At 35.8% G+C, this 22,695-nt stretch overlaps 1 protein-coding gene across 3 annotated transcripts in view; it reads right to left on the reverse strand.

Annotated features, from left to right (window-relative positions):
* Positions 1-1,037: 1,037 nt before the first annotated feature.
* Positions 1,038-22,695, reverse strand: part of ZNF404 (zinc finger protein 404) — a 29,541-nt gene continuing 7,883 nt past the window's right edge. The window contains exons 2-4 of one of the 3 annotated variants that reach the window (XM_045891701.3): positions 18,888-18,963; positions 16,253-16,379; positions 1,038-10,460 (exon numbers count right to left, since the gene is read on the reverse strand). In XM_045891701.3, coding sequence (XP_045747657.1) covers positions 8,938-10,460; positions 16,253-16,379; positions 18,888-18,896 — 1,659 coding nt within the window. In that variant the 5' untranslated portion in view covers positions 18,897-18,963 and the 3' untranslated portion in view covers positions 1,038-8,937. Of the gene's footprint in view, positions 10,461-11,545; positions 12,338-16,252; positions 16,637-18,887; positions 18,964-22,695 lie in introns of those variants that run through there. The other 2 variants (XM_045891700.3, XM_054511451.2) reach the window with 2 other exon arrangements.

The raw sequence follows: 22,695 nt of genomic DNA on the forward strand, positions 1-22,695 counted from the left end.
TTGATCCCACAACCCCGAGATCACGACCCAAGCTGAAACCACGAATCAGATGTTCAACCAGCTGAGCCACCCAGGCACCCCTATTTGCTCATTTTTTAATTGGGCTGTTTGTTGTTTTGTGGCTGAGTTGTAGGAATTCTTTATATATTCTGGATATTAATCTCTTGTCAGATAGATAATTTGAAATATTTCCTCCATTTCTGAGGGCCACATTTTTACTTTGTTTATAGTGACTGCTGATATACAAAGGTTTTTGATTTTGATGAAGTCCAACTCATCTATTTTTGGTTTCCTGTGCTTTTAGTGTTATATCTGAGAAATCTTTACCAAATCCAATTTCTTTTTTTTTTTTTTTAAAGATTTTATTTATTTATTTGAGAGGGAGAATGAGAGAGAGAGCGCATGAAAGGGGGGAGGGTCAGAGGGAGAAGCAGACTCCCTGCCGAGCAGGGATCCTGATGCGGGACTCGATCCCAGGACTCCAGGATCATGACCTGAGCCGAAGGCAGTTGCTTAACCAACTGAGCCACCCAGGCGCCCCAAATCCAATTTCATGAAGTTCTCCCCCTATGTTTTATTCTAAGAGTTCTATAAGCTCTTCCTTTTAGGTCTTTGATCCATTTTGAGTTAATTTTTTTATTTTTTAATGATGTGAGTTAGGGCCCAGCTTCATTTGCATGTGGGTGTTCAGTTTTCCCAGCACCATTTGTTGAAGAAACTGTTCTTTCCCCATAAAATGGTCTTGGCCTCCTTGTCAAAAATCAATGGACAATATAGTGTATGGGTTTATTTATGGTCTCTCAATTCTATTCTATTGATCTGTGTGTCTATCACTTATGTCAGTAACAGTTTTGATTATCATAGCTTTGTCATAAGTTGTGGAATCAGGATGTTTGAGTTCTCTAACTTGGTCAGGTTTTAAAAATAATCCATATGCACTTCAGCATGTATTCAGTGCATGTTAAGTGCATGGCTTTTATAATATGCTCATAAGATCAAATATATTCATCATGCAATTTTTATCTGCTTGAAGTATCATTTACTGAGCGATGTGTTAAAATCTCCCACTATGTGTTTGAATTTGTTGCTCCTTGTAGCTTCTAGCATCACTTTTGTCTCCAGGTTCGTTCATTTTGTAACATCCCAGGTAGCCCCAGCATTATTGACTTTCCAGTTTCTGTTTTCACTTTTGCCCCCAGTGCAGATTTCTTTAATATTCTTAGATACTCTGCTATATAAGCACTCGATAGAATATCTGTCAGTATTTGAGATAATTTTTCTATTTTACTGAGCATTTTTAGTTGATTTGTAGGATTTTTCTGCTCCAAATAGAAGTCTTCACATCATTTCATGAAGTCCTGCCAGATTCTGTTTGTTTTTGGTGCCTACCTACCTCAGCCCCCTTTACTATTATTTCATAGCACCTAGCTGTACTGCATTATAAGTATCATATTACTGGTCTACCTTTCTAAGTCAACAGGCAGATATATTTCAGATTCATCTCTGTGTCCTCAGTACAAGGGCTATCTCTGTAGGTTAAAAGAAGGTTCTTGGTTCCAGCATCCTGATGGGAAATGAAATCACAAAGTGTCAGAGGTCATTATTGGAACTTACACAAATGTAGTAAATAGTAGGCTGGTGGAAGGAGGACTTTAAATATTTGTTTCTGGGCTAGGTGGAAGAAGGGTCAGTCACATGTCTACAGGGGATAATTTGAGTCTGAGAATTCACAGGAGTATTTACTTATTCCAGGTCCTAGGGCAAAAACTTTCATTCTTACAGTGTCAAGGACATAAACTGTGTATCTGGTTCTATCAGGAATCAAGCTCAGGACAGATTAAGGATAGACATCCTGGCCTAGACCTTAATCCTGAGACTTCTCTCTGTGGGTCTAGTTTCAATTCTACCCTTTTAAGAGAAATTGTAACACCCCTCTGCAAACTTTAAATGAATCAGTATGGCATCTCTGATAGGCTGGAGTACTATTTCCACTCTTGAAAGAACCTAGGGTTCCCAAGGTTGGAGGTAGCAGTTCAGATTTATCAAGCCCGAGTTTCAGAATGGAATTATTGTAAATTGGCTAGTTAGGAGATACAAAACATGACTGTTCTTTCGTGGATTGTAGCTGCTCTTTCTGTACCTGCCTTAAAGCAGTTTTCTATCTCAATTTCACAAAGATAGACATGGGGGAACACTCAGTTTAAAAGCCAAGTATAGCAGGCTTTGATAATTCCACTAACTTCTGCTAATGCTCATTGCTTATGTTTCCCAAGCGTAGAAGCATTTATTTTATTTAAGCTCCTATCTTGTAATATTCTGTTTTTTATTATGTTCAGTTAGCCACTGTATAGTACATCATTAGTTTTTGGTGTAGTGTTCAATGATTCATTAGTTGCATGTAACACCCAGTGCTCATAATATTCTATAAATTAACTTGGCTCCTCTTCCCCAAGGGATGGTCTTAAATAATAGCCTCTAATGACTTTTCTTCCAAAGCTCATGTAGTCTTTCAAAATGTCATTTGGCACTATTTGAATTCTTCTAGAAAAGCAGAAAAGTATGTCCTAGAAGGGAAATAAAAATGTCTCCCCCTTGCAGGTATTCTGAATTTTTGATGAGGTGGGAATGAATACTTACATGGCAATATTCATGTAAAATCTCTGCTCTGTTTTTGATTGAGATGAGATAGGAACATGTGATGACTGTTCTTAGTATACAGTAACCTGGATGAATCAGTAAAGATTGTTTGGCTATAAAAAATGACCCAGAATGACTGGTTCAACCAGGAAAATTTTTCTGTCACATAAAATTCTGGAGGTGGCAGTCTAAGCCGGGTGTGGCTCTGCTCCAAAGTCCTCCAGACCATCTTATCCAAATCCAGGCAGTGGAATGGAGGCATGGAGGAAGGAAGAAAGGGAGATAACCAGGTGTGTTTAAGGTAGGTTCCTTCAAACTGCCACACAATTTCAATTATCTCCAGTTGGACATAACAGAAGAGCCATGGACCAATAAGGTGGGGGAATCATCATCCTAGTGGTGCACACAAGGAAATAAAGGAAGAAAGGAAGATTGATATGGGGGGGTAATTAGCAGACGCCCTAATTCAAATACCAACCATGGAACCCGACTTCCTGGATGCCAGTATTGAACAAAAGATCTAGTAGGCTGGAATTAAATGATTGAAATGGGGGCTTACCGGTACACTTACAGTATTTGAGAATCTTTGTGGAATTTGTGGTCTCTCACATCCCATCATGTCCTGCTGATTGTCCTTAATGTGTGAAAAATATTTGATTTTTTTCTACAATCACAGCTGTAGTGAATCTTCCTTATGTCCAATCTGGATTATTGCAATGCCTAGTAATACTGGACAGATACCTTGTATTCAGTTTTTTCTGATGCTCATCTCATTCCCACCCTACATCTAATCTAGTGTATATGGCCACCAAATTGAACTTTCTAAGACACGTCTAGTGTGACTGAGAAACTGATTTAAATTTCATCCAATTTTAATTAATTTAAATATTAAAAAAGCAATGTAAAATATTTTACCATTACTGACAACTTTATTGTTTTGGTAGGACTACATTTCACTTCAACCATTGCATTGCATAGATTTTATTTTTGTATTATAGTGTGCATGTAGTGTATATGTTTCTAGGGTTACACATAAACACATCACTGACCTAGCTGATGTCAAGCAATTGATGTGTTTATTTGGATATTTTATGAAAGCAACATGAGTTACAGTGATATGAAGGAAATAATTGGTAATTAAATGTACTTATTACTTTAATTACAGTTAAATTATTCTAGGTTAAGTAAGTGTGTACTGATTTTAAAACTTAAAATGAGGGGCGCCTGGGTGGCTCAGTCATTCATTAAGTGTCTGCCTTCGGCTCAGGTCATGATCCCAGGGTCCTGGGATTGAGCCCCGCATCGGGCTTCCTGCCCCGCGGGAAACCTGCTTCTCCCTCTCCCACTCCCCCTGCTTGTGTTCCTGCTCTCGCTGTCTCTCTCTCTGTCAAATAAATAAATAAAATCTTAAAAAAAAATTAAAAAAAAAAAACCTTAAAATGAATACATATTAATGATGCATAGTCAAGCAGAGGCCAGTACTGTGGCCAGAATAGTAAAAAAAATAAGAGACTGGAAGAAGTACTGTGAATTTCACAACAAATGCCAATTACAATTTGCTGTGAATAGAGCAAAATAAAAAAGCTGGTAGATAATGTACAAAAATTAAGTTAAAGTAGAGAATATTGTGAGACATTTGCAACAAATACATAACACATTTGATGAGAATTTTCCTTTTGATAACCAAAAAGAAATAGATAAAATTAGTTGCCTGAAATTATAATTAAATGGGCAACCAAAATTTTAAATAACTTTGAAACATAATCTGAGCTTATAACTTTGTGTAGCTATAAAATGGCTTTGTGTGTTACATACACAAAACACCAAATTTTAAGTGGAAATATGGGAAGATAAATTATTACTGTAGTTATGGAAGTTTTGTTAGGATATTATGAAAAAAGAAAAATTATATTGTATAAAAAGTAAAAAAAAAAAATTTAAGCCACCAGTCAACTGCCTATAAAAGATCTAACAATATCAAAGATTAATTCAAAATTAGTAAAGCTACATATATTCTTCTCTAGCTTTAGATGAGTTGTACAATATGAAATATTGCCCACTTAATACTCTGGGTACATTTTGCCTCAAAAGACTTCCAAATCAAATAGAAATGTTGTCAATTTGCAGCCTACAAAATCAGAGTCATAGCATAGATATTTTAAAATATTTTATATATGTCAAAAAAGAATTTCCACTAGATACAAAAAAAATAATTTCTATTATGATTAAACAGCTATGCTAAGTTAAAAATGTGAATTCCGTAAATTTTAAAGAGCTTTGTCTCCCTAATTGATTTGCTCCACAGTATGAAAAGTATGATGGTTTAGTATATATGGGTAAATATGAATCACTGTCACTTTATGGAACTGTTGAAAGAAATAGAAAACAATGAATTTATTTATGGTCTTTGCCAATGTTCATTGGTTCAATGGTTGAAGAGTTTTACAGATCTTTTACAAAGATTTACTGTATTTTGAACTCCAAGGCTTTCTTTAAAAAACTACTTGGCAAATATTTCATAATCAAGACCCCCAAAATGACAGTGTGATTTGTTTTCTCACCAGTATCACACTACATATAAACAAAGAAAATCTGGAACGCCAAGGAAAGGAAAAGCTGTTTTTGTGACCTAACTAAAAGGGTAGGAATATTTCTGGAAACTGATACTTTTCATAAGTTAAAAATAATTTTACTTATTTTTCTATCATGAATCAATATATGAAAGATTTTCACTGGAATCAAAAGCATTGTCAAAATATACAATGAAGAAACAGGAAATCTTAGTAAAGAAATAGAAACTATATTTAAAAAACACTAAATGAAGATAGTAGAACTGAAAAGTGCCATATCTCAAACATTTGATAGATAAGCTAACAGCATAATTGAGATGACAAGAAAAAGAATCAGTAAATTTGAAGATAGAGCAATAGAAATTATCCAATCTGAAAAAGAGAAAAAAGGCTGGAGAGAGTCACTAACAGAGCCAGTGACCTGTGGGACAATATCAAAAGATTTAACACAAGTACCTGGAATCCCAGAAGGAGGAGAAGCAAGGGCAGAAAAAAATATCTGAATATGGACAAAATTTTCTGAAATTTGGGGAAAAGTGTAAGTGTACAGATTTCAGAGGCTCAGAGAACCCCAAACAGGAGTAACATAAAACCACACTTAGACCAGCATTCTCAAATAGATGAAAACCAAAGGTAATGAAAAATCTTGAAAGCATGCAGAGAGAAATGACATATACAGAGGAAAAATAATTCAAATGACTTCTCATCATAACCCATGGAGGACAGGAATCAGTGTCTATCTTTTTAAAAATACACACAAACCCCAGAATTCTATAGCAAGAAAAATAATCCTGAGGCACCTGGGTGGCTCAGTCGTTGGGCATCTGCCTTCAGCTCGGGTCATGATCCCAGGGTCCTGGGATTGAGCCCCGCATGGGGCTCCCTGCTCGACGGGAAGCCTGCTTCTCCCTCTCCCACACCCCCTGCTTGTGTCCCCTCTCTTGCTTTCTCTCTCTCTGTCAAATAAATAAAATATTAAAAAAAAAAGAAAAATAATCCTTCAAGAACAAAGGCATTTGGTAAAAGAAACTGATAATTCACCACCGGCAGATGTGCACTCCAAGAAATGCTAAATTAAGTTCTTCAAGCTGAGGGAAAGTGATACCAGATGGAAATTCAGACAATTGGGAATTGGTAATTGGGAAATCAGGAAGAGCATGGGAAAGGGTAAATATATGGGTAAATGTAAAATATGAGGGTTTTGGGGGGGTTTTAATTTCTTTTTTTTTTTTTTAAAGATTTTATTTATTTGACAGAGAAAGACACAGCGAGAGAGGGAACACAAACGGGGAGTGGGAGAGGGAGAAGCAGACTCCCTGCCGAGCAGGGAGCCCGATGCGGGACTCGATCCAGGGACTCCAGGATCATGACCTGAGCCGAAGGCAGTCGCTTAACCAACTGAGCCACCCAGGCGCCCTTAATTTCTTTAAAAAAATTTTTTTTAAAATTATGTTCAGTTAGCCACTGAATAGTACATCATTAGTTTTTGATGTAATGTTCAATGATTCATTCATTGCGTATAACACCCAGTGCTCATTACAACACTTGCCCTCCTCAGTACCCATCACCCTGGAGAAGATATTTGCAAATGACATTACAGATAAAGGGCTGATATCCAAGATCTATAAAGAACTTCTCAAACACTCAAAAAGTCAAAAAGTGGGCAGAAGACATGAACAGACACTTCTGCAAAGAAGACATACAAATGGCTAACAGATACATGAAAAAATGCTCAACATCACTAGCCATCAGGGAAATACAAATCAAAACCACAATAAGATACCACCTTACACCGGTTAGAATGGAAAAAATTAACAAAACAGGAAACAAATGTTGGCAAGGATGTGGAGAAAGGGGAACCTTCTTACACTGTTGGTGGGAATGCAAACTGGTACAGCCACTCTGGAAAACAGTATGGAGGTTCCTCAAGATGTTAATTTCTTTAAAATAATAGCCTGTTTAAATTTCTGAGTGAAGTGCCAGTGTGACTTTACATGGATTACTAATTGCAAAGAAAAAAATATACCAATACAATGGAGGGAACTGGTGGTCAATACATGAATCAAGAGATCAAACATAGTTTCACTTGTATGCCACCTGATATTTTATATTAAATACATTATTATCTATGAAGTAGTCTTATAAAAAATGTTTAATCTGAAACTTAAGCCTCTAGACATAACCTTCAGTTCACAATAAATACAAAGGATAGAGGAACAAGTTAAGCCCACCTTGAGAAAAAGCAGGACAAATATGGAATCACAACATTATATAGGTTACTTCTTCTGAGTCTTCAAAAAATGTAAGGAGGTGGAGGGTAAATTCTTGACCAATTCTTATTAGACCCAATAAGCTGCAGTCATATAAAATACATGAGCTTAGTTTGGTTTTTGGCTTTTAAAAAGCTGGCACTTGTAGAAGATATTCTTTAGCCAATCAGAGAAATTTGTAAATGGGCTGAACATTGTAGAACAATATAGGATTATTATTAGTGTTTTTTAGGTAACAGTGGTTTAATGGTCATCTAGAAGATTACCCTTAATTCTAAGAGTTGTATGTTGACTTTTTAGAGGTGAAGTGATATCTAAAACATTCACTGAAAAACACAGCAAAATGATACATGTAAAATATATTCAATATATATGATATATATATGCATCTGTATATATAATGTTCATATTTATGAGAGAAATATCATATATATTGAATCTAGGTGGAGGGCAAACAAACTTCATTGTAACACTGTTGTACCTTTTATGTAAATTTGAAAACTTTCAAAAACTCAAGGAAAACCTTTCCAAGTTAACCTAGGTCTTTGGCTACCAAATTGTTAAGTTTTTAATTTATTTCAGTTGTAGGGCATGAGGAATGTATGTTATCTGTATTACAGAATTTATTGTAAGAAACTTACTTCAAACTACTCTCCAATTTTTCACAGCTGAACTCACAATATCCAATAAGGGCACAGTGTTTCTTTTTTTTAAACCTTTTTTATTTTTTAAGATTTTATTTATTTGACAGAGAGATAGAAGAGCACAAGCAGAGGGAATGGCAGAGGGAGAGGGAGAAGCAGGCTCTGCACTGAGCAGGGAGCCTGATGTGGGACTCGATCCCAGGACCCTGGGATCGTGACCTGAGCCGAAGGCAGACTCTTAACCATCTGAGCCACCCAGGCAGCCGGGCACAGCGTTTCTTATTATTAATCTTCAGGGGGTTGAGCTTTGAATAAAAAAGTGTCTTGTTTAATATATTCTATGGGATTTTGTCCAGAATTAATTATCTGAAGAAAATATGGATGAGCACTGATGCATTTTAAAAATATGGTTATAGGGCGCCTGGGTGGCTCAGATGGTTAAGCGTCTGCCTTCGGCTCAGGTCATGATCCCAGCGTCCTGGGATCGAGTCCCGCATCAGGCTCCCTGCTCCTTGAGAGCCTGCTTCTCCCTCTGCCTCTCTCTCAATCTCTCTGTCTCTCATGAATAAATAAATAAAATCTTAAAAATATATATATGGTTATAGGGTCTTCTTCCTTCCACATGAATTTATGTAGAGTAATAATGGTGATTATCATTAAAAAAAACCACAATACTTAGTAAGCAAATACTATGTGCCAGATGCCCCTCTAAGCATTTAAAGTTTGTGTTAAATAATCTTTACCATAACATCATTGGGTGGTAGAATAGTGATAATGATAAAGGATGTGCCAAAGGTAAATGCTTTCTGACTCTCATTACATCAGGAGTTTCTCACCACTATGAAATCTTTGATGTTGAGTAAGTTGATAGCAACGAGTAAAGGCCTTTCCACATTCCTTACATTTGTATGGTTTCACACCAGTATGAATTCTCTGATGTTGCGTAAGTCGATCACTACGATTAAAGGCCTTCCCACATTCTTTACATTCATAGGGTTTTTCACCAGTATGAATTCTCTTATGTTGAGAAAGACCTGAGATAGAACGAAAGGCCTTCTTACATTCTTTACACATGTATGGTTTCAAACCAGTGTGAATTGTCTGATGATAAATCAGTTGAGAATTAAGTCTAAAAGTTTTTCCACATTCCTTACATTCAAAGGGTTTTTCCCCTGCATGAATTGACTGATGTGTTTTAAGGTCTCCAACACGACTGAAGGCTTTCCCACATTGTTTACATTCATACGGTTTCAAATCAGTATGAATTATCTGATGTTGAATAAGGTACGAATGAAGCTTAAATGTCTTCCCACATTCTTTGCATTCATGTGGCTTCTCGCCAGTATGAATTCTTTGATGTTGTGTAAGTTGAGAGCCTCTACAGAAGGCCTTCCCACAGTCCTTACAATCATAGAGTTTCTCACTACTGTGAATTCTCTTATGTTTAAGAAGGCTTGAACCCCTGCTAAAGGTCTTCCCACAGTCCTTACATTCATGCGGCTTCTCGCCAGTATGACTTCTCTGATGTTCAATAAGTAGATAGCTGCGAACAAAGGCCTTTCCACATTGTTTACATTTATATGGTTTCTCACCAGAATGAATTTTCTTATGTTGATAAAGACTTGAACGATGACCAAAGGCCTTCCCACATTCCTTGCATATATAGGGTTTCACACCATGATGAACTTTCTGATGTAGGCACATATGTCGGTACAATCTAAAAGTCTCCCCACATTCCTTACATTCATAGGGTTTCAAACCGATATGAATTTTTTGATGTTCAGTAAGGTGAGAATAACGTCTAAAAGACTTCCCACATTGCTTACATTCGTAGGGTTTTACACCAGTATGAATGATCTGATGTTGAATAAGCTGTGAATAAAACCTAAAGGCCTTCTCACATCCATTACATTCATAGGGTTTTAAATCAGTGTGAATTTTTTTATGTCTAATAAAATGCTGGAGAACTATAAAGGCTTTTCCACATTCCTTACATTCATAGGGTCTCACACCACTATGGTCTCTCAAATGCTTGGTAAGGTGTGAATATTTTCTAAAGCCCCACCTACATTCCTTACATTCATAGGATTTCTCTCTAGGGTGAATTCTCTGATGTAGAGGAAGAGATATATGTTTTATAAATGTCATTTGACTAAAACATCCCATGTTAGGCACCTGTTCTCTCCCAAATTCAATTCTGCACTGTGGGTCATTTCTGAAAATAAACCTCGTAAGGTTGAAGGTTTTACTTCTTTTCATTGTCTCCCGATGGTATGAATTTACTTCATAACTGCTTTTTTCTGAAGATAACTTGTTGGTCTCAGTTGTAAAATCAATGTCTGAAAGAAAACAAGAAAATAAAAATAAACAAAAAAACAAAAATAAACAAATAAACAAAGCTATTTTCCTATACTGGGGATGAGGAGGGGCCTTCTAGAGTAAAAATAGTGATGAATTGAGAAGTATATTCACTAGAAGTAAAAGGGTCATAAAATCCTAAAATACTGTCATGAAATTTTTAAAAGGCAAGAAGGCCTCAGAAATTATGAAAGTTCATAATGAGAACTATAAAGTTTGTGAGTAGGCAAAGAGAAAAAGTCAGTAGTTCTCATATTTAGTATGGATCAAAATTATAGAGGGAGCTTCTTACATACACTACCTTTTAGATATCTGCTGAGACTGAGTGAATCAGAATCTAGAGGAGTAGGTTCTGGTCATCTACATTTCTAACATTAATCTATCAGATGGCTTTATGTAATTTTTTCAATGGTTTGTCTTTATTTTAGAATAAAACCCTAAACACATAATCATGAATAAAAAGGATCTGTCTTTTTACACAAATTCATCTCAAGCCCTTGGCATCTTTTGTTCCCTATATACTATCCAAATGCATCTCTTCAGCTACTAAGACATATATAACCTTTCCCATTTCCTGGGACTTCACACAGGTGCTCCACCTTTCAGAAATCCTTTTACCTAGTGCCTTTAAATTATTATCTTGCAGATTAGAAATCACTTCTTCAGAAAGGCTGCCTCTGCTAACTCTTAAGTAAATTCATATCCTTTATTCTATATTCCAACACCTAATTTTTATCTTCAAAATACTTTTCTCTATTACATATTTATTTTCTCATTTGTTTTACTACTTATTTTCTTACTCTAAAACTCAAAACTTCTTTTAACTACTACTGCGAAACAAGTCCTTACCACAAGGTAAATATTAATTGTAGGATAAAATACTGAATTTTAAAAATGAACTTGGATGAAGGTAAAAGTAAATAAGAATGAAAATTAAGGTTACTGGGGAAGGCAACTGAGTAAAATATCCATTTAGTTTCTGAAAATTATGCAACAGTTATCCACCATCTCTCCCTGATTAATCTCTCATACCTTATTACAGTAAAATATGTTTTCTATCATTTACCTTCTATGGCCTTTAACTGTACTGCTGCAAACTCTTGGACTAAAAGGCTTACATCTAATGAAAAACTAAAGAATTAAAATGAATGAATTAAATATTAAATCAAAAATTAGAAAAAGAATGATAGTCTGCTGAAGGAAAACAGAAAAAGGGAAATGAATATAATAAAAACAAATTTTAAGTAAAATTGTACAATTAACACATGCAAACAAACCAGTAGCCTACCTATTCAAGGAACAAAAGATAGGAGGAAAATCTAAACACAATGACAGTGGGGAAACAGTCATCAATAAGGAAATAAAAAATGTTTAAGAAACCCATACAAGATAACTATGCAAATAAATTTGAGATGTACATGAAACGATGAATTTTTTGAAAATATAATTTATAAAAACTGACCCCAGTTAAATTTACTGACTTGCTTCTAACAAATAAAATATGAAAAGGGGAAAAAATAATAACTTTTCAATGAAGAAAACCGGCAGACACCACTTTATACAAGTTTTTAAAGTTAGCACCCCACTGATAAATCATGTTGATATCATGTGCCCCTAATATACAATGAGAAGGGCACTTCTCTGGTATTCTTCCCCCAAATCCATAATCTCAGTTTAATAATAAGAAAACACATGGGGCACCTGGGTGGCTCAGTCGGTTAAGCGACTGTCTTCGGCTCAGGTCATGATCCTGGAGTCTCAGGATCGAGTCCCACATCGGGCTCCCTGCTCAGCAGGGAGTCTGCTTCTCCCTCTGACCCTCCTCCCTCTCGTGCTCTCTGTCTCTCATTCTCTCTCTCTCAAATAAATAAATAAATAAAAATCTTTAAAAAAAAAAAGTTTTCCTCTCCTTTAAAAAAAAAAAAAAGAAAAAAAAGAAAACACTAAACACACCAAAATTTGGAGGCACTCTACTAACCAAACAGTATCTTCAAAAGTATCAAGGTCAAGAAAGAAGGAAAAACAGAAACTGTTACATTTGGAGGAAACTAAGGACACAGGATGACTAAAAGTAATGTGGTATCCTGGATTGGATCCTGAAACAGAAAAAAAGACATTAGTACCAAAACTGGTGAAATCTAAATAAAATATTTATAGTATTGTAAAATGTTAATTTGATAGTTTTCACAAATGTACCATGGTTATGTAAGATGTTATCATTATGGGAATTATATACTGGAACTCTTTGTACCACATTTGTAAATCTGTGAATCTAAAATTATTTCAGAATAAAAGTAAGACCATAACAGAAACAGATTCCAGAAGAGATGGAAAATCTAAACAGACCAATTTCCACAGAATAGTTTTAAAAATTGTATATTTATCTCACAAAAAGGTGATTACAATTAGCTTCCCTGTTGTCCAGGTTTCAGTCCCTGTAAACTATTTCCCACTGATGTTAATGAGGGTGCCTTAGAGAAATAGCTAATTCCTAGTCCAGGGCAGGGAAGATACAAGGTGAATCTAAGACCTCTTGTACTAGAGTGCAAAGAAGCTTTCAAAGACAGAGTTAATAATTTGTGCTTTTGGTCATGTAACATTAAGAGGGATCAAATTTGCCTTCCTACCTTAAACAACTAGAAAACCAAACAAAATATATGAAACAACATCTTTCAAATATTGGAAAATAGTACAGGATAGAAATCTCCCGAGGGAGGGGAAACAAATGAAGTGTGCTCCACAAGTACCACAGCTGACTGTCTAAAGAGAATTTCTAGAAAGAAGCACATGGAGGAGAACCTAAGTGCAGCTGTATCCCCAAGTTGAGAAGACAGAGTAGAGAATTAAGGGAAAGAAAGAAGTGCAGAATTTGCAAGGCAGAGTACTAGAGAGGAGGGAGCTGCACAGAGAGATCTCTGGAGATCTGTAGAGGAATCCCCTTGATACTGTGGCTGAATGTGAATCTGGGCATCTGTATGAGGAAACTAATGAGAACAAAGAATGTACTACTAGATAGGAGTAGGCAGAACATCCCCTAGAAGTCACAAAGGGCAGGGGATAGTTCTTGTTTCCACCAACCACAGTGGAAAGGCCCCATACCACACAAGGCATCAAACATAGTCCCCAGAAGGATATTGCCTCAGTAGTGGGGCCAAGTTAGCCCTAGACTAAAAGCTGTTCTGGACCCACCCTAACAAAGCTTAAAAGCAAACCATGAAAGGATCAACAGATTCCAAATTACATACCTACATCCAAGAACAAAGCCCAAATATGTAAAAGAATATTAGAAAATCCAACATCCCAACACAGTAAACTTCACAATGTCTGGCATCTAATAAAAAATTATTAGGCATGTAAAATAGCAGGAAAGTATGACCCTTACTAGGAGAAAATTAATCAAAAGAAACACAACAAGGAATGATACAGATAATATAATTAGTAGATAAGGATATTGAAAGAGCTGTTTTTACTTTTATTTTTAAAATATTTTATTTATTTATTTATTTGAGAGAGAGGGTGAGAGAGAGCATAAGCAGGGGGAGAGGCAGTTGGAGAGGTAGAGGCAGACTTCCCTGCTGAGCAGGAAGCCAGATGTGGGGCTTGATCCCAGGACCCTGGGATCATGACCTGAGCCAAAGGCAGACGCTTAACTGACTGAGCCACCCAGGTGCCCTGTTTTGTTTTGTTTTTTTTTCTTGAGTGGAATTTTTTATAGATTAAAAATTTCTAATGATTTATTTCATTTGATTTCTCAAAGTTTTTGGCAAAATGTTTTTCAAAATACCATATTTTCAAGGCTTCGTGGTTTGTAATGTGGTGCCTTTTTTCCTTACATAAATTTTTTTTTCTTGATTCATGTTGATAGAGTTGCACCACTTTTATTCATTCTTTGAGAGAACCAAATTTATAGTTGTGACTTGCTCTTTTGTATGTTTGGTTTTTATTTCATTAATTTCCATTCTTTCCTTTATTATTTCCTTTCTTCTACTTTCTTTAAGTCTGTTGTGCTCTTCTTTTCCTGGCATATCAAATGGATGATCAGCTTATTAATTTTCAATATTTCTTCTGGAATCAAAAGATCCATTGGGGGCGCCTGGGTGGCTCAGTTGGTTAAGCGACTGCCTTCGGCTCAGGTCATGATCCTGGAGTCCCGGGATTGAGTCCCGCATCGGGCTCCCTGCTCAGCGGGGAGTCTGCTTCTCCCTCTGACCCTCTTCCCTCTCATGCTCTCTCTCATTCTCTCTCTCAAATAAATAAATAAAATCTTTAAAAAAAAAAAAAAAGATCCATTGGGAGAGGAAGCTTGAAATCAAAACACATAAACAATAAGAGCCATGAAGAAGTGGTGAATTGGCCCTGAGGATCTACCACTTTTCCCCTGCAGAAACTTACTTATTCTGAGTACAGCTAGCAGTAAAGGCAGTGATTTAAAAAAAAAGGTAACTAAGAATTACCAAAACTGAAAACCAGCACCAACCCAGCTCAATCCCTGATTATATTATAGTGATCAGCCTGCCACTCTATCGATTAATAGAGGAAAGTATAAATACTCTAGTGGAATATACCATCATCGGAAACCATTCAGTTATTTTTTTTTTAATGTTTTATTTATTTATTTGAGAGACAGAGAGAGAGAGAGGGAGAGAAAGCAGGGGGGAGAAACAGGAGGACAGGGACAAGGAGACTTTGTGCCAAACACAAAGCCCAATCGAGCGGGGCTCAATCCCACAACCCTGAGATCATGACCTGAGCTGAAACCAAGAGTCAGATGCCCAACCGACTGAGCCACCCAAGTGCCCCCGTTCAGTTCTTTTGTACACAATATCCAGCATACAATCACAATTACTAGTAACTTGAAGAGGAATTACCATATGATGAATAACAAGAGCAAAGAAGAAATATAAGCATGCCCACAGATGAAAAAACAGTAATGAAAGAAAGTAAATAAAGAATGAGAAGAATTTATATAAAATTAGATGTTATAAGACAAATTGAATTTCTAGAACTGAAAAAGACAACATATGATATGAAAAACCCATCTTTAAGAGCAGACTTATCATAGCAGAATACAGGTAAGTGAGCTGAAATACAGGTCAACAGAAAATAATAGAGATAAAAGGAGATATATACATGATAGAACTGTGAGATACACTCAAAAGATCTAACATAGGTATAACTGGAGTCCCAGAAGAGAGGAAAGAATGGTCAAGTATTTTTCAAAAACTGAATGAAGACTTTCATTTCTTAGTAGAAACTATAAAATCACTGCAAGCCAACATTTCCATTGCTATAAGTATAAAAATAATACTAAAAAGATAATGTTCTTGATTTATTCTACACTGTAAAAATTACCAAGGTTCATTTGTAGCAAAGAGAAAACCAGGACCCCATGTTACCTGTTTTCCATGTAGGTGGACCAGCAATTAAAATGGAATATTTGTAGATATTCTGAACATACACATAATATGAAATTTGTTTTCTTTGCCATTGGCTATTCAGAAAAAATCCTAGAATTCAAATCTTTATTTTGGAAAAAGAAGGAATTGCAGGATGGGGCAGAGGGAGGTAGGAAGGTAAATGAAAGAAAAGATTCAGGTGCTGACTGGAGATGCCCATTTCCATCTAACAAAAGTCAAACTAGGCTCTGAGAATATGGAGAATATGAATATGGAAAAATTTATCTAGTTTCTCAGCATACAGCATAAAATATACAGTGGAGAAAACAGCTATTCCAGATAGCAGATTCTACATCACTTCAGGCAGATGTCCTTACCCAGGGAGACCAAGTTAGTATAATTCTCCAACATCACATCTCTGTACAAATCCCTCTGATCAGAATTTAGGCATTCCCACTCCTCCTGAGAGAAGTCTATGGCAACATCACTGAATGTCAATGGCACCTGCAAAGACAAACCCATGTATTATTCATAACAGTAAAGAAAAAATGTTCAAGATGGAATGACCGAATTGCAGTAAGGGGGCAATATAGAAAAACAAATAAGCTGAAGTTACAAGATCATGACACGATTAGATGAGAATAAATACATTAGCTTCTGAAGTAGAGTACCAACACAGTCTTGGAAGAATCCTGTTGGAGTGCACAAAATTTCTTTAAAAATAAAGGAAAACTCAAATACCTAAATGTATGAAAATGAATAAAGTAAACAGACTTTCCCAATTAAATGAAACAGTATATATAAGAACATTACCTACTATGTACCCAATTCACATACTATTAGTAAATACAAGTTCTTATGTCTTTTCTCTTCAAGGACTATGTAAAAAGAATTGTTCATTTTTTCTCCAAAATGAATTATAAAATCTCTTACAGCTAAGATGGAGTAACATGGATTGGATTTACCCTCCCATGTGAAATAACAAAAAACATAGACAAATTGTATGAAACAATGGTTTTTGAGGCAGAAAATATTGGGTAGTGATCCCTGAGAGACAAGTAACAAATGAAGTGAGCCTTATGATTGCTTATGAGTGGCTTACTGTTAGGAGACAGTATTACTACACAATTATTAGAATGGCTAAAATTTAAGACTGACCATTTTAAGTGTTGCCGGAGATGTGAAAAAAAAAATGGAACTCTCACACACTGATGGTGGGATTGTAAAATGGTAAATCACTTTGAAAAATAGTTTATTGATTTCTTAAAAAGTTAAACATCCATATTCCCCAGTCATTCCACTCCTAGTGTTTATCCAAGAGAAATGAAAACATATGTCCACACAAAAGTTTGTGCATGAAGCAGCTTTACTTCTAATAGCCAAAAAGTGGAAAGAACTAAAAAATCCATCAACAGAGAAATGGATAGACAAATTTTTGTATATACTGAGAATAGAATACTAATCAGCAATTAAATGGATGAGCTAATATATGTAACAATATGGATGAATCTTAAGATAAATATGCTGAATGAAATAAGATTAAAAAGGACACATGATGTATGATTCCATTTATATAAAATTCTAGAAAATGCGAATTAACCTATAGTGGCAGAAAGCAGAACAGTTGCCTGGGCATGGAGGGCAAGTTTGGGGGCAGGTAGGAAGGGGCAATTATAAAGGGGCATGAGAAAAAATTTGGAATGATGGATATGTTCATTATCTTGGCTGTGGTAATAGTTTCACAGGTATATACATAAGTCAAAATTTATCAAATTCTACACTTTAAATATGAGCAATTTATTGTCAATTATATTTCAATAAATCTGCTTTAAAAAGACAAAATACATACACTTAATTATATATCAATTATACTTCAAAAAGCTGATAAAAAGTTTCTATCTTAGGAAATGGAGCTTGTGTAAAATTAAGTAATTTTATCAAAGCATAATATATGTCAGATTATGCATCATAAGCAGTTCCTTTATTCTCACAAGTTAATGTTTTCATTTAGCCCCTCTTAAAGACATCAGATTTAATCTTTCTTAAAGTATTAGGTATTATTAATAATATTATTAAAGTAATATTAAATTTTAAAGTATTATACTATTACAATATTTAGGTTGGACACAAATTCTAACCTCTTCCCCACTGTTCAGTATCATCTACCACTTGTAGTTCTAGATGATCTTCCTTTCTTCAATCCCTTACTGAACTCCTGTTCCTAGTTAGAACACACTAATGTAGGATGATCAGAACAATACTGATTTACTCAAGACCAGCAATTTCTCTTTCAATACAAAATTCTCAGTGATTTCTGTAGCCAGGGCCCTGATATCTGTCTGTCTGTCTGTCTGTCTCTCAGCAGGCACCAATAACATTTCTACCCAAACCTAAAAGCTTTCAAAGCTGAGTTCTCATCTCACACCTGAGTCTGAGACCATTCATAACCCCAAACTTCCTTATCTTCCTGGAAAACTAAGGAGAAAGTTTTCTCTCCTGTGGTCAGATAGGGCCACCATTTATTTTCCTTTCCTTTTTTTGTGGGGGGGCAGGCAGAAGGAGAGAGAGAATCTTAAGCAGACTCCATGCCCAGCACAGAGCCCAACATGGGGTTCGATCTCACGACTCTTAGATCATGACCTGAGCCAAAATCAAGAGTCAGATGCTTAACCAACTGAGCCACCCAGGTGCCCCAGGACCATCATTTCTATAAAATAAAACCACAAACCTGACAAAGGAAGCTCAAATATTTCCTTCAACGTACTTCACTCGTGCACTGCTCCAACACTGCTCTTGAGAAAAGACTGAACACATAGAAGATGAATAATTGAAAATCAGTTAGAAAAAAAGGGAGCAAATGAGGAGGACACCATCCTTCTCTGTGAGGGGAGAAACCATGAAATAGGGTCAGAGATACAGCTTTCCTAGGTAGGAAGTATGGGGATAAAGAATGAAAGTTTTACCTGAGTTAAAAATCATAGGATTTCAGGAGGGAGACAGACATCCACTTACCTGGGCCATGGTTTTCAAACTGCTGATCTTCCTCAGGTTTCGTCTTTTAGAGAGGCCGATTTCAGAGAAGCCAGAGCTGGGAGAGGAAAAAGAGGCCTTGAGATCTGGTGTATCTCAGAACTCCAAAAATTATTTAAGGTAATATAATCTTTCTTCGTTCTTTATTCCTGCTTCCCACTGTCCTTGCCCACTCTCTACCCTCCCAAACACATGAACACATGTCAGGGGATATGTGAAGTCTAGACAAACCCAAGCCCTTCCCCATACCTACAGATACAAGCCACATAAGAGTGGATACAGAACAGAGGCATTCTTGCAGTCTTGCTAGATCCAGACACCCACACTGCTTTATTTCTCATACTTATCAGGCCAACTGAACCCAGCCTTGGTTGTTCAGTGATACTGAATAGATCCTCATCCAGGCGTATCTTCCCGGGTAAAGACCAAACCACACAACACAAACTGCAACAACCTTCATATCTTTGGGATGGACCTGGACATGAAATCTTTTGCACCAGATAAAAGACAGAAAACAGTAGGGACCAACCTGGAAATCTTGACCACTGAAAACTGCCTGCCCATGTGAAGCCTTTCCCCTAAGCCAGAACTATGATTCCCAAGATCCTCTGGGCTAACCAGCCTGGATTTCCCGATCAGGATCTACTTTGCTGGCGTGAGTCATTCCCTGTGCCTCAGCAACCAACCCACCCAGTACCCATTAGAGAGGAGTGAATTCATTCTTACTGAAACCATATAGCAGCACATAGATTTTTTTGCAAACTTATATGTGATAGGTAGTCTATACACATTGACATTTAATTCCACAATGTAGTTATTATCTCAGTTCAACAGATGAAAAAATGAAAGTTCAAACAATTAAAGACATATCCCCATATCACAAACAATAAGGAGAAGTGATGTGTTTTGAATCGCATTTCTATAGTTATAAGGCCAATATTTCTCCAACTATTGCCTTTTAAACCCATATTTTTTGTTCCCTTGTGTGAAACTTAAGAACAGGTAATTAAGACATCACCTATCAAAAGATTTACTAAAGAGATGTTTTTAAGTAATAAGGTACCATCATTTATAAGTATTCAATTTTCAGATTGTAAAGGTTGGTGATGCACCACATATAGTAAGGTTGTAGGGAACGGAGCATTGTTATGGTGTCCTGTAGACTTGTGAAAACCTAGGGCACTTGAGACATGTAAGCAGAATTATGCATAAGAATTTAACCATGAAAGGTGATTTCTGAATCTCCATCCAAAGGAAATAACTGTAAAATGTGCCTAGAGATGAAGAAAGGAATATGATAGATACTAGTGAAAATTTTTTAAAAAACTGGAGAGAAATTTAAAGGTACTAAATCGAAAGGTACTTAGATGGGTGGTTAATTAAATAAACTATAGTGCATTCATACAATGGAAAATGAAGTAGACTTTGAAAATGATTGTACAGACCACGGGTTCTCAATAGTGGAACATTCAGCAATGTCTGAAGACATACTTGGTTGTCAAAATGTGGGAAGGGGTGCCATTGTTTCTATTAGGTAGAGAACTAGGGATGCTGTTAAACATCCTATAACGCACAGGAAAGCCCCCCACAACAAAGAATTATCTAGCCAAAAATATCAACAGCACTAAGTTTGAAAAACCCTGAAGTAAACTCATTAAAGAAAGATAACATAATCCAGAATCTGTATATTATCCACAATGCCACCTTACAATAACAAATATTAAACATGCAAAGAAACAGGAAAAAGTTAACTGATAATCAAGAAAAAAAATCTCAGTAGAGGGTGGGAGGATGGGTTAGTCCGGTGATGGGTATTAAAGAGGGCACGTTCTGCATGGAGCACTGGGTGTTATACGCAAATAATGAATCATGGAACACTACATCAAAAACTAATGATGTAATGTATGGTGATTAACATAACATAAAAAAAAAAATCTCAGTAGAAACAGACCCAGAAATGACCTACATAGTGGAGCTAGTGGATAAGGACTTGAAAACATTATGACTAAGATGCTAAAAAAAATAGAGGAAAACATGGGCAAAACGGGGTGCAAAATGGGTTCAGTTGATAGAGCATGCTACTATTGATCTCAGGGTTGTAAGTTAAAGCCCCATGTTGGATGTAGAGCTTACTTAAAAAGGGGGGGTGGGGAGTGCCTGGCTGGCTCAGTCAGAATACAAAATGAAGCATATCAATAGAGATTTAGAATCTTAAAGATTCACATGAACACTTTATAACTTAAAATATAATATTGAAAATTAAGAATGCATTGGGTAGTCAATGCAAAGTCAAATTAACAATAATCTTATGCAGAGAGAAAAAAGGAAAGAACAGAGCAAAATACAAAAGAAATATAGGAGACAGGGCGCCTGGGTGGCTCAGTTGGTTGGGCGACTGCCTTCGGCTCAGGTCATGATCCTGGAGTCCCGGGATCGAGTCCCGCATCGGGCTCCCTGCTCAGCAGGGAGTCTGCTTCTCCCTCTGACCCTCCCCCCTCTCATGCTCTCTCTCTGTCTCATTCTCTCTCTCAAATAAATAAATAAAATCTTAAAAAAAAAAAAAGAAATATAGGAGACAGTCAAACCATGAAATTGGAAACCTAAAAATATAGAACAGAAAATTTATTTGAAGAAATAATGGACAAAAACATCACAAATCTCATGAAATGTTTTGATACATAAATTTAAAAACTCATCAAACCTAACCAGATAAAATAAGGAAATCCATACCTAGGCACAGCGTGGCCAAAGTGTTGAAAAACAAAGTTTACAAATACATCATAATAGTATGTATTTAAAAAAAGCCTGGTGATGGGTATTAAGGAGGGCACGTACTGCATGGAGCACTGGGTGTTATACACAAACAATGAATCATGGAACACTACATCAGAAACTAATGATGTACTGTATGGTGACTAACATAATAAGATAAATAAAATAAAATAATAAAATATAAAATAAAATAGGGTATCAGTTATAAGAAAAAGTTCATGTCTCAATAGAAACTACAGTGGCCTGAAGAATGGAATTATATCTTTAAAGTATTGAAAGAAAAAAATGACAACTGTTAATTTTATACCCGGAGAAAATATCTTTCATAAATGAAAGTGAAAGAAAGATCTTAGAATTCTAACAGAAGCTTAGACAATTTCTTATTAACAGACCTACAATATGAGAAATACTAAAGGATAGCAGTCAGACTAAAGGCAAATAATCCCAGGTGGAAGCATGTGCAAAAAACTATGACATAGTAAATATATGACTAATATGACTAAACAAATGGACTGTTTAAAGCAACAAAAATAATAATTCTTGTGGTGCTTGTAATATAGGAAGAAGAAATGACAATACTAGCATAAATAGAGTTAAACTATTAAAATGTTCTTATATTATTTGATATGTAGTAAAAGCCCTAATTTAAGGGAGACTGTCTCAAAGATGCATTCTGTAATAGCTCAGTTAACTACTAAAAGAATTATACAAAGATGTACAACCAGAAAAACCTAATAGAAGAGATAAAATGAAATAATAAAAATACCTGATTAATACAAAAGAAGACAGGAAAAGAGGAATAAAGAAATAAAGAATGAACAGGACAAACAAAATATATTTCAAGATGACAGATTTAAACCAAATTTTATCAGTAATTGTAGTAAAATGTAAATGTACTAAACATTGCAATTAAAATCTAAGATTGTCAGATTAGATTAAAAAGAAAAACAGGATCAATTATGCTGCTTATAAGAAATATACTTTAAACACAAAGACAAATATGTGAGACAGTAATAAG

The sequence above is a fragment of the Mirounga angustirostris genome, unplaced genomic scaffold (genome assembly GCF_029215605.1).
Source record: "Mirounga angustirostris isolate CCGP_5_RB_7025 unplaced genomic scaffold, mMirAng1.0.hap1 SCAF_16, whole genome shotgun sequence".
NCBI classification, from domain to species: Eukaryota; Metazoa; Chordata; class Mammalia; order Carnivora; family Phocidae; genus Mirounga; species Mirounga angustirostris.